The sequence below is a fragment of the Notothenia rossii genome (genome assembly GCF_949606895.1).
Source record: "Notothenia rossii genome assembly, chromosome: 11".
Classification (NCBI taxonomy): domain Eukaryota; kingdom Metazoa; phylum Chordata; class Actinopteri; order Perciformes; family Nototheniidae; genus Notothenia; species Notothenia rossii.
In genome coordinates this window covers 952,426-964,948 of record NC_136910.1, presented here as the reverse complement: position 1 = coordinate 964,948, position 12,523 = coordinate 952,426, and the positions used below count along the sequence as shown (strand labels likewise).

Sequence of the window (12,523 nt, the reverse complement as noted above, 5' to 3'; positions counted from 1 at the left end):
TAATCAGGTAATGATATAATGATGACTCAGCGAGATGATAATAAAGGGACATCACACTTAAGTGTTGTTCACATCTGTCTCTTCACATCGATGACTCACAACACCCTAAACAAGATGCTGGAAACACAGGTCTGTTTCTTTAAACTTAACGCAGGAATGTGCCGTATTGAACCTGAGCTTTTCTGAGACCTTTCTCCCTCAGTATCGACTGAGAGGAACTCAGCACACGCTAAGCACACGCTAAGCACACCATAAGAACACGCTATCAATGCTAAAAGCCCTGACGCGTGTTCAGACATGGACCTGTTAGTGAGGGGGAATCTATACGGTCCCCACATGTACTGCCAGACCAGCGTGTGTGTGTGTGTGTGTGTGTTGCTGCTAATGGTCTGAAGTGTATTTCTCAGGAGAGACGTTTACACCTCCGCTCAGATCCTCAGTTTCCACTTTAAACCTCCCCCCCCCCCCGAGAGACGTTTTAACTGCATGCGACTGCTGCACGCTCTGTTTCTCCTTTAACTTGACTTTATTATGAAGAGCCACCAGGAAGAGGGTTAAAAAGGGATAATTATAAGATGGAAAAATACAAATACTACGATATAAAATTACGACTTGAGGAACGAACATGTTAAATATGTTGAGAAAAAAAAGCTCTGCTCTACGAAATCAGTTGATAAACTATGGAAACAATATTCATAGAATCTTTGAAAACAAATCTGGATGTTTTGGAATATTTGGAGAAAATATTTTGAATATTTGGAGAAAATATTTTGAATATTTGGAGAAAATATTTTGATTATTAAAAAATATATTTTGTATTATTTTGATAAAATAATTGTATTGTTGTGAAAAAAAATGAATATTTTTAATATCTTGAGAAAATATTTGGATTATTTTTTGCAATATTGTGTGAGAAAAGTGTTTTTATTAGGAGGTAAAAAGTAGGATTTAGTTATAATTTAAAAATGATAAAAATGAATAATTTACTAAAGTTATTTTTCACAGGGAGGACGTCAGGACGGCCAACGTCGTTGCATCGGACACCGTCACCTGTCTGGTCATCGATCGTGAGTAAGTGACCCTTAGATAGATAGATAGAAAGAGAGAGAGAGAGAGAGAGAGAGAGAGAGAGAGAGAGAGAGAGAGAGAGAGAGAGAGAGAGAGAGAGAGAGAGAGAGAGAGAGAGATTTGTTATAGGACAGCAGGAACGTTTCCTGTCCTCTCTTTGTGACAGCAGGAATTGAACTCAGTGTTTTCTGTGAAATGAACCTTTAACTCTGAGCTTTAGAGCCGCTGCTGCCCTCTGCTGGTCACCACCTCCAACTACACACACCATTTATCAAGTTCTATATTTGTATTTTATATTGTATTTGATATAGTATTGTTGAAGTTATTGATTGAAAGGTAGTATATTTATAGTATAACTGTCTGCGTTCTGATTGGCTGTCTGCAGCTCCTTCAAGCACCTGATTGGTGGACTGGACGATGTTTCCAACAAAGGATACGAGGACGCTGAGCTGAAAGCAAAGTGAGTTCATCTGCACGTAAAGAAAACATTTGAACAGATTTGACTGCAAAGAAAAATATGAAATATAGAAAATAAATATGAAATAATATAATAAATAATTGCTATGACTAAATAAACAAAACAGAAACTTTTCATGTTAAATAATGCTCAAAAAGCTCTTTATTGTTCTCATACTGCCTGTGCTGCAGTTCCTCTGTTCACCCTCTGTCTGAAACCAGAGCTGCTCTGATTGGTTAGCTGGTCGGCCCTGTTGTGATTGGTCAACCAGCTTAGAGATGTCCCACCCCTTAACCATCACACACAAAGTGTGGGAGCGCTGGAGCTGAGTGTTCCTCAGTGACGTCACCATGTTCCAGAAGTAAACAAATGGGTCCAATGGGGGCGTTTCAGACGGGGGGGGGGGGGGGGGGTGGGGGGGGGGGGGGCTACATGTTGATCCTGTGATTATATAAGAGGAGCTAATAATAAGCTGCAGAGTGCACATCAGCACTGAGGCGTCATTCAGTATTACTTTAAAGGTTACTTCATATTTACTTATGCTTATATTCTAACATTATATATATTACATTATTGTAAATATCTAATATCTTTCATATGCTTGTGTATGTTCATATTGTTATTGCTTAATGTAGATTATGTTAAATATCTTTGATTGTGTGAAGACAAAGAGACCTTTGTTCTTCTTTAGTCATTTCCCATCAGGGTGGCTCCTTTAGCACTTTTTAACCTTTCAATTCTTTACAGTTTTTATATCCATAGGATAAACTATAAAAGGTGATGTTTTGCATTAAGAGAATATTTAATGTATTTAAATGTATACATATATATATATATACATATGTATATATATATATATATATATATATATATATATATATATATATATATTTATATGTGCATGCAGTTTGTTCTGAGAGTTGTGTGGCAACATTAATGTGGGAAAACGTTCCATATCTCTTTATTATATAATTTATATTTATTGTTAATGTGCAGCTGCAAACTCTGAAGGACACGCTCATCTCTTTTTCATTTTAACAAACTATTATTAGAGTGTTTATGTGACCGCAGCTCCTGTGTCTGATTCCAGGAAGCACACACACACACACACACACACACACACACACACACACACACACACACACACGCACACGCACACACACACACACACACACACACACACACACACACACACACAACCACACACACACACACACACACACACACACACACACACACACACACACACACACACACACACACACACACACACACACACACACACACACACATACACACACACACACACACACACACACACACACACACACACACACACAAACAGAGGTTGTGTTGTGTCTGAGATATTGGTGGCAGAACACTAACCCCATGTTGACCTTCACTTTCTTGCAAATGTGTGACTTTAACAAGAAAATGTCTGTTTTCTAAATATCTTAGTAGATATTTGATATGTGTTCCTTTTATATTTGGAGGTTTTTACATTTACGACTTTTTCTATTAAATTCGGATTTATTTATAATCTTTTTCTGAATATCACCTCCTCCGGCTCCAATATTTATTTATTTATACATTATTTCCTTCCTTCCTTCCTTCCTTCCCTACTTCCTTCCTTCCTTCCTTCCCTACCTCCTTCCTTCCTTCCTTCCCTACTTCCTTCCTTCCTTCCTTCCTTACTTCCTTCCTTACCTACTAATTGATTGATTGATGGTCCCACGCATGGTAATGCATTTCTAAAGCCCCAGACAGAAAGGTGTGCGCCAGCTCCTCACTCATGAGCACTGACCAGGTACTGCTGCCGTTTGTTGTTGTTTATTTCTCTCCTCGTGTGTTTTTGTTTCGTGGGTTTTTTCATGTTTTTATTGAAAGACTCAACAGTGGTTGACATGTCTCTGAGCGTCTTCCGCCTCCTGTCTGTCCTCTGGTTTGAGGTCGGGACAGTGTGTCCTGTCTGTCCGCCCGTCTGTATTGAATGTCTGCGTTCACTGAGAGAACCTCTGAGCAATGTTTGCACCGGCTAAAAATACCCTTGAGCAGCCAGGCGGGTCTTCTCCCGTCTTCTCTCGTGACGGTGTTTGGACATAAAGACGAAGCTCCCGGAGGTTTCCTTCAGTCTCTGCTTCGCTCTGTTGGACTTCCACCAACTGAGACGCCAACAAACGCCTTCGAAGTCCTGGACTCAGAAACCCTTCAATCTCTGACGTTTGGTGTCTCTGGATCAGGACTCTATTTACCCTTGATGCCCTTTGAGCTGGAGGATCTGGCAGCCCCGTTGTGGCGCTGGTTCCCCCCGACCGGAACCTCGCTCCCCCCGAACAGAACCTCGCTCCCCCCGAACAGAACCTCGCTCCCCCCGAACCGAACCTCGTTCCCCCCGACCGGAACCTCGCTCCCCCCGAACCGAACCTCGCTCCCCCCGAACCGAACCTCGCACCCCCCATTTGGCACTCCAACTGGAGGTCCAGACGGCTCTGCTGCAGACGATCTGCCGGACCGTCTCCTGAGGAACCAGAACCGGCTCTAATTAGACGGTTTCACCACACCTTTGTACTTCTTTGACCAAAGGTTTGGACGACTCTGAGGTCCAGGTCTTGTTCCAGTCCTCAAAGACTGCAGAGTTATCTTATCGAAGCAGTTTTATGTCCAAGCCAAGTCTTTGGTGTTAAACCAGACGAAAGACTTTCTCTGATCTTTCTATACAGAACAGTTTCATAATGATTCCAGTTTCATTTGAAGCCAGTTTCAAACCATTTTTTGCCAAATTAAGAATACTTTGATATCGCTCACTTAGATTACAACTAGCTTTACCTCATTTTATAACAATGTTAGATTAAGAGCAGTTTCTAGTTTGGATTAGTGTGAGGAAAATCTTTCTGACCAGTTTGAAGCCAGGTTTATTCTAGATTATATTAAAACCAGATTCAGCTTCAGATTAGATTGAAGCCTTTGGTTTAAGGGAAGTTTAGGCCGTTTTGATTCATTTGTAACCAGCTTCAAGTTGTTTTAAAACCCAGTATCAGCTTTAACCCACTTTAGGATCAGGAGGATGTACACACAATTGGAAGTTTAAATTCAATGTTTTCCTTGCACTGGTCCGTTTTTTGACCGAGGAATTGGACGACGGTCATCTGCAAGTCCTACTCTTCTCAAAAAGTGCTCAGAGTTATTCTCTCTCTGGTGGTGAACTGGACTAAAGAGTGCTCAGAGTTATTGTCTCTCTGGTGGTGAACTGGACTAAAGAGTGCTCAGAGTTATTCTCTCTCTGGTGGTGAACTGGACTAAAGAGTGCTCAGAGTTATTGTCTCTCTGGTGGTGAACTGGACTAAAGAGTGCTCAGAGTTATTCTCTCTCCGGTGGTGAACTGGACTAAAGAGTGCTCAGAGTTATTCTCTCTCTGGTGGTGAACTGGACTAAAGAGTGCTCAGAGTTATTGTCTCTCTGGTGGTGAACTGGACTAAAGAGTGCTCAGAGTTATTCTCTCTCTGGGGGTGAACTGGACTAAAGAGTGCTCAGAGTTATTGTCTCTCTGGTGGTGAACTGGACTAAAGAGTGCTCAGAGTTATTGTCTCTCTGGGGGTGAACTGGACTAAAGAGTGCTCAGAGTTATTGTCTCTCTGGTGGTGAACTGGACTAAAGAGTGCTCAGAGTTATTCTCTCTCTGGGGGTGAACTGGACTAAAGAGTGCTCAGAGTTATTCTCTCTTCGGTGGTGAACTGGACTAAAGAGTGCTCAGAGTTATTCTCTCTCTGGTGGTGAACTGGACTAAAGAGTGCTCAGAGTTATTCTCTCTCTGGTGGTGAACTGGACTAAAGAGTGCTCAGAGTTATTGTCTCTCTGGTGGTGAACTGGACTAAAGAGTGCTCAGAGTTATTCTCTCTCTGGGGGTGAACTGGACTAAAGAGTGCTCAGAGTTATTCTCTCTCCGGTGGTGAACTGGACTAAAGAGTGCTCAGAGTTATTCTCTCTCTGGTGGTGAACTGGACTAAAGAGTGCTCAGAGTTATTCTCTCTCTGGTGGTGAACTGGACTAAAGAGTGCTCAGAGTTATTGTCTCTCCGGTGGTGAACTGGACTAAAGAGTGCTCAGAGTTATTCTCTCTCTGGTGGTGAACTGGACTAAAGAGTGCTCAGAGTTATTGTCTCTGGTGGTGAACTGGACTAAAGAGTGCTCAGAGTTATTGTCTCTCTGGTGGTGAACTGGACTAAAGAGTGCTAAGAGTTATTGTCTCTCTGGTGGTGAACTGGACTAAAGCGTGCTCAGAGTTATTGTCTCTCTGGTGGTGAACTGGACTAAAGACTGGGAGGAAGAACGAGGTGTTTTCTGATCTGTCCGTTGGATCGAACAGAGTTTAGAGATGAGGGAGCTGCTTCCCCTCCCGCTGAGGCGGCAGAGAGCTCCGTCCTCCCCCATCACCTCCTTCTCCATCCACACCTCAAAGAAGTTCCCCTTCTTCCACGTCGTGAAATGCTGCAGGTACCGAATGAAGATTATTAAAGTAGACATCCACCTGTATATTCACTGAAACTGTAACGTGTGCAATAAATGAGCTCTCTAAGAGCAGAGGCGCACTGTTCTGTGAGTATTAAACTGAAGCCCTGAATCTACCTTGGCTTTTACCCGCTTGATCTACAAGGCTGTGCATCTTCTAGAATGTCCTGATGATGTGTTCTATAATCTATATCTATGTGTTTCAGGTACGAGGCGGAGAACGCCTTCTTCTCCAGCCTGAAGCTCACCGACTTCAACATCATCGACACGCTGGGGGTCGGAGGCTTCGGACGCGTCGAGATGGTCAGATTATAAAATATAAAACTATAGAAAGTTTGATTTTAATAACATATTGATCTTTATTTATACTTTTGGGTTTAATGTCCTTCTTTATGGGGGGGACCGGAAAGACTGATCAGTGTGATCCACTTTCAAATCACATTATTTTGAACCTTCTTCAGAGTGTGTTGAAGCCAGTTTCCGACTGGACACATAATATATTATCATTTTTAAAGACTCATTTCTGTTTCCAGACCGGTTTGAAACCAGTTCAGGGTCATTTATATAAACTTTACATATTATTCAATCACCATCTTCAGAGTAGGTTGAATACGCTTTCAAGTCATTTCACGTGACTCTGAACCTTCAGACATTGTGTGTGTGTGTGTGTGTGTGTGTGTGTGTGTGTGTGTGTGTGTGTGTGTGTGTGTGTGTGTGTGTGTGTGTGTGTGTGTGTGTGTGTGTGTGTGTGTGTGTGTGTGTGTGTGTGTGTGTGTGTGTGTGTGTGTGTGTGTGTGTGTGTGTGTGTGTGTGTGTGTGTGTGTGTGTGTGTGTGTGTGTGTGTCTAGGTGTGTGTGGGCTATTTGCAGTAACTTTCCACTATCAGTGCAGGTAATTGGAGACCAGTCCTCATGTGATCAGAGTCTCCTCTTCATCTTCAGTAAAGTCTCAGGTGTTAAACTTGTTAACTAATTATTCAGTTATTCCATGAAGTAGTTTAATTACCACATCTTCCTTTGATTGCATCGTATTCAATATTTGTTAAACTGTATGTGTACATAAGCAGTGGTGCAATGGGGGGGGGGGGTTGGCTTCTCTGGGGTCCAGCGGGGGGACTCTGCAAAGGGTTTGCCCAAAAACAGGAAGGAATCCCCGCAGTGGGTCTCCCAGCATGCATCTGGAGATATTTTAAGCTTTTTACTTACTATGCTAGCAGTTTCCCTCCGTTTCTATTCACTATGCTAAGCTGCGCTAACCAGCTGTTGCATCATATTTACTGACACGAGAGAAGACTCCAGAAATAGAGGAGTGTGTCATGCTCTATAAACAACACTGTGTGTGTGTGTGTGTGTGTGTGTGTGTGTGTGTGTGTGTGTGTGTGTGTGTGTGTGTGTATGTGTGTGTGTATGTGTGTGTCTGTCTGTCTGTCTGTCTGTCTGTCTGTCTGTCTGTCTGTCTGTCTGTCTGTCTGTCTGTCTGTCTGTCTGTCTGTCTGTCTGTGTGTGTGTGTGTGTGTGTGTGTGTGTGTGTGTGTGTGTGTGTGTGTGTGTGTGTGTGTGTGTGTATGTGTGTGTGTATGTGTGTGTCTGTCTGTCTGTCTGTCTGTCTGTCTGTCTGTCTGTCTGTCTGTCTGTCTGTCTGTCTGTCTGTCTGTCTGTGTGTGTGTGTGTGTGTGTGTGTGTGTGTGTGTGTGTGTGTGTGTGTGTGTGTGTGTGTGTGTGTGTGTGTGTGTGTGTGTGTGTGTAATAATGTATTTTATTAACCTTAGATGTTATCAATAAAGATAAGTGTGTTACTTCCTGTGTAGGTGGAGCTGACTTCCTGTCTGCTCTTCTTCTTCTTCTTCTTCTTCTTCTTCTTCTTCTTCTTCTTCTTCTTCTTCTTCTTCTTCTTCTTCTTCTTCTTCTTCTTCTTCTTCTTCAGGTGCAGCTGAAGAGCGACGAGGCGAAGACGTTTGCGATGAAGATCCTGAAGAAGCGTCACATCGTGGACACGAGGCAGCAGGAGCACATCCGCTCTGAGAAACACATCATGACCGAGGCGCACTGCGACTTCATCGTCAGGTCAGAGAAGCATAGCATCGTCTTCATCATCTTCATCCTGCATTTCCCCACGGGGATTAATAAAGCTCCATCTTATCTTCATCTGCATAACTGGTCCATTTAAATTTAACTATTATATATGATATATAATTCATTTTGTCATAAACATTAATATCTTGTATGAAGGAACGTTATCCAACTCTACATTACATTTGTATTCAGATCATTCCTAAAGTTTAACACATTTCAAAACAATATCTACTTTTAAAAACTCAAATTTGACTTCAGAGGTGTTTCTTTGCTCCTGGATTTCAAAATAAAAGCTTCCCTAAAACATAGTTTTTTTGGTGTTCGGCAGCTAACGCCACAATTCAAATATAAAAGAGTTGAATAAAACGTTATTGACCCGCAGTCATACTGTGTTCACTTCCCCTGGTGAACGATTAGGAACCAGGAGGAAAATGATACCGGCTATTGTATTAAATACAGATGAAATAAATAGATAACACATCAAATACTTTCTCACAGCAAAGCTAGTATTTGTCTCTACATATGAACGATGTTTGTTTTCTGTAACTGCAGGCTGTACCGGACATTTAAAGACAGTAAATATTTGTACATGCTGATGGAGGCTTGTCTGGGAGGAGAGGTGTGGACGATTCTCAGAGACAGGTACAAATCAATCTTTCATTTCATATTTAATCTGCAGCTGTATCTCTGGGTTAAGAGCTGGACCTTCAGCGCGGTCCCAGACTCCTGAAGGGGTCCTCAGACCCATCAGCGCCTCACAGTTCATCCACCGTTGTGTTTTTCAGAGGTTCGTTCGAAGACTCGACCACCAGGTTCTACACGGCCTGCGTCGTGGAGGCACTCGCCTACCTGCACGCTAAAGGCATCATTTACCGAGACCTGAAACCTGAGAACCTCATCCTGGACAGCCGGGGCTACGCCAAGATAGTAATTACATATCTCCTCTCACTCTGTCCCTGATGCATGTTCTGGATACACAAAGGTTGGTGGATAGCATCACACATACGTCAGAAGGAGAGTCAGACACGAGAGTGGAGTTTAGACGGTTTCCTGAAATCTTTATTCTTCTCTTTCCATCCATTCCATATCTTCTTTGTAAAACTGAAACAAAATGACAAATACAATGTTTTACAATTTGCTTCAAGAATAAAGCACAAATACATCTTAGCTGCTCACAATAGCTTCGATGCACATCACACATTTCCATGTTAGCTTCAATTGCTTCAACAGTTTGCTATTTATTTCAAACACAAGTTTAATATGTAAAGTCAATCTAAACAAAGAAAAAGGTGTACAAGTTTGAGAGAGTCCTTCTCCCAAGCCACATGAGAGACAGAGCGGTGCAGGGAGGACGTGTTCACCCTGAAGGAAGCTGCTGGTCCCTCCACAGAAAGCAACAGGGTGTCTCCAGAGGATTTAGGAAAACAGTTTAAAATAAGGTCTGTGGAAACAAACCTGTTTGATAAATGCACGTTTAGTTCAGGATAATCTCCACATGTCTACTTTTATAATGTTCTAATCATAAATCTAATGTCCAGAAGCTAAATGCTAACGTGATGCTATAAAGGAGCTACAGCGAGTCCAGCAGCACGACTTCAACGTCACGCCAACTTCAGATCCATATTCAAACACAGATTCTAGATGGAAGGAGTTGAAGCGTTTGTTTGAACAGTCTGCAGGAGGCAGGGACTTGCTCTCAAGCAGAACAGAAACTAACTTAGAGGAGTGTTTACGTGTTCGACGTAATGACGTACAACGACCTCCACGACTTCTGTAGTCCTATTCAGCCACTTGGTAACAACCATCGTTTCTCAGACACGTCCACTCTTCAGAGATCACCAGTGGGGTCACTGCTGATGATTTAATGTAGAACAAAACGTGATCTGTCTCTTTGTCTCAACCACAGACCTTAGTTCAGATACTTTCCTAAACCCTATGGAGAGATCCCATTGGCTCTGAGACCAGGGAACAGGAAGTGGAGAAATGCTGACTCACTTCCTGTTTTAGGACTCGTTCCTGCACCACTCTATCGTTTGTGTCCCAGACTGTCCAACCGCTTCCTTCCTTATGATCTGGGCAAACCAATCAGAAAATACCAACCCTTCATGGTGAATGACCAAAAGGTGGCGCCAAAAACAGTGACCCTTTGGGCAACAGAATATGTGCCATGACACCTCTTAAAACCAATCTACAGGTAGAAGAAGAGAAGAGACCTTTTTGATTCATTCATTTGTTTCCCAGGTGGATTTTGGTTTCGCCAAGAAGATCGGTTTCTGTAAGAAGACGTGGACGTTCTGCGGGACGCCGGAGTACGTGGCCCCGGAGATCATCCTCAACAAGGGCCACGATGTCTCCGCAGATTACTGGTCTCTGGGCATCCTGATGTACGAGCTGCTGACCGGCAGGTGAGGACGCTCACAGAGGGGGGGCAGAAGTAAAGTAAATGTTAGCGTCCAGTGTCCTTCAGCGTCTCTCTGTGTCCACAGTCCGCCCTTCTCAGCTCCAGACCCAATGAAGACCTACAACGTCATTCTGAGAGGAATCGACATGATCGAGTTCCCCAAGAAGATCACCAAGAACGCCGCCAGCCTCATCAAGAAGCTCTGCAGGTAGGAGGGTCTGCAGGTAGGAGGGTCTGTAGGTAGGAGGGTCTGTAGGTAGGAGGGTCTGTAGGTAGGAGGGTCTGTAGGTAGGAGGGTCTGCAGGTAGGAGGGTCTGTAGGTAGGAGGGTCTGTAGGTAGGAGGGTCTGTAGGTAAAGGGGTCTGTAGGTAAAGGGGTCTGTAGGTAAGAGGGTCTGTAGGTAGGAGGGTCTGTAGGTAAAGGGGTCTGTAGGTAAAGGGGTCTGTAGGTAAAGGGGTCTGTAGGTAGGAGGGTCTGTAGGTAGAGGGGTCTGTAGGTAGGAGGGTCTGTAGGTAAAGGGGTCTGTAGGCAAAGGGGTCTGTAGGTAAAGGGGTCTGTAGGTCAAAGGGGTCTGTAGGTAAAGGGGTCTGTAGGTAAAGGGGTTTGTAGGTAGGAGGGTCTGTAGGTAAAGGGGTCTGTAGGTAGGAGGGTCTGTAGGTAAAGGGGTCTGTAGGTAAAGGGGGTCTGTAGGTAAAGGGGTCTGTAGGTAAAGGGGTCTGTAGGTAGGAGGGTCTGTAGGTAAAGGGGTCTGTAGGTAGGAGGGTCTGTAGGTAAAGGGGTCTGTAGGCAAAGGGGTCTGTAGGTAAAGGGGTCTGTAGGTAAAGGGGTTTGTAGGTAGGAGGGTCTGTAGGTAAAGGGGTCTGTAGGTAAAGGGGGTCTGTAGGTAAAGGGGTCTGTAGGTAGGAGGGTCTGTAGGTAAAGGGGTCTGTAGGTAGGAGGGTCTGTAGGTAAAGGGGTCTGTAGGCAAAGGGGTCTGTAGGTAGAGGGGTCTGTAGGTCAAAGGGGTCTGTAGGTAAAGGGGTCTGTAGGTAAAGGGGTCTGTAAGTAAAGGGGTCTGTAGGTATAGGGGTCTGTAGGTAAAGGGGGTCTGTAGGTAAGGGGGTCTGTAGGTAAAGGGGTCTGTAAGTAAAGGGGGTTTGTAGGTATAGGGGTCTGTAGGTATAGGGGTCTGTAGGTAAAGGGGGTCTGTAAGTAAAGGGGGTCTGTAGGTAAAGGGGTCTGTAGGTATAGGGGTCTGTAGGTAAAGGGGGTCTGTAGGTAAGGGGGTCTGTAGGTAAAGGGGTCTGTAGGTAGGAGGGTCTGTAGGTAGGAGGGTCTGTAGGTAAAGGGGTCTGTAAGTAAAGGGGTCTGTAAGTAAAGGGGTCTGTAAGTAAAGGGGGTTTGTAGGTATAGGGGTCTGTAGGTATAGGGGTCTGTAAGTAAAGGGGGTCTGTAGGTAAAGGGGTCTGTAGGTATAGGGGTCTGTAGGTAAAGGGGGTCTGTAGGTAAGGGGGTCTGTAGGTAAAGGGGTCTGTAAGTAAAGGGGGTTTGTAGGTATAGGGGTCTGTAGGTAAGGGGGTCTGCAGTTAAAGGGGGTCTGCAGATAAAGGGGGTCTGTAAGTAAAGGGGTCTGTAGGTAAAGGGGGTCTGTAAGTAAAGGGGTCTGTAGTTAAAGGGGGTCTGCAATTAAAGGGGGTCAGGATTCAGTTCCCGTCACCAAAGTGAATCTCTGTTTGTGTCCACAGAGATAATCCCTCGGAGAGGCTGGGAAACCTGAAAAACGGTGTCAAAGACATCCAGAAACACAAGTAAGACTGCCAACACCTGATTGGCTGTTTCAGCTCTCACTTAACTGATAAGACAAAATAAAACTCACCTGTGTCTCTGTGTTCAGGTGGTTTGAAGGTTTTAACTGGGAGGGTCTCAGGAAAGGAACGCTGACCCCGCCCATCACACCTGATGTGAGTTTAACCGGTGCCCAGTGCAAGGCCGTCAGAGAGTTAAACTTGGTGTTTGAGGTGTTTGACTCCGCGTTGTTCTT

General features: G+C 44.0%; 1 protein-coding gene across 3 annotated transcripts in view; it reads left to right on the top strand.

Annotated features, from left to right (window-relative positions):
* Positions 1 to 12,523, top strand: part of LOC307024553 (cGMP-dependent protein kinase 1-like) — a 47,815-nt gene that overhangs the window by 34,890 nt on the left and 402 nt on the right. The window contains exons 8-17 of one of the 3 annotated variants that reach the window (XM_079658792.1): positions 1,006 to 1,071; positions 1,454 to 1,528; positions 6,237 to 6,333; positions 7,954 to 8,093; positions 8,655 to 8,744; positions 8,888 to 9,029; positions 10,344 to 10,507; positions 10,589 to 10,711; positions 12,228 to 12,290; positions 12,377 to 12,443. In XM_079658792.1, the coding sequence (XP_079514918.1) occupies positions 1,006 to 1,071; positions 1,454 to 1,528; positions 6,237 to 6,333; positions 7,954 to 8,093; positions 8,655 to 8,744; positions 8,888 to 9,029; positions 10,344 to 10,507; positions 10,589 to 10,711; positions 12,228 to 12,290; positions 12,377 to 12,443 (1,027 nt within the window). Of the gene's footprint in view, positions 1 to 1,005; positions 1,072 to 1,453; positions 1,529 to 3,515; positions 6,016 to 6,236; positions 6,334 to 7,837; positions 8,094 to 8,654; positions 8,745 to 8,887; positions 9,030 to 10,343; positions 10,508 to 10,588; positions 10,712 to 12,227; positions 12,291 to 12,376; positions 12,444 to 12,523 lie in introns of those variants that run through there. The other 2 variants (XM_079658790.1, XM_079658791.1) reach the window with 2 other exon arrangements.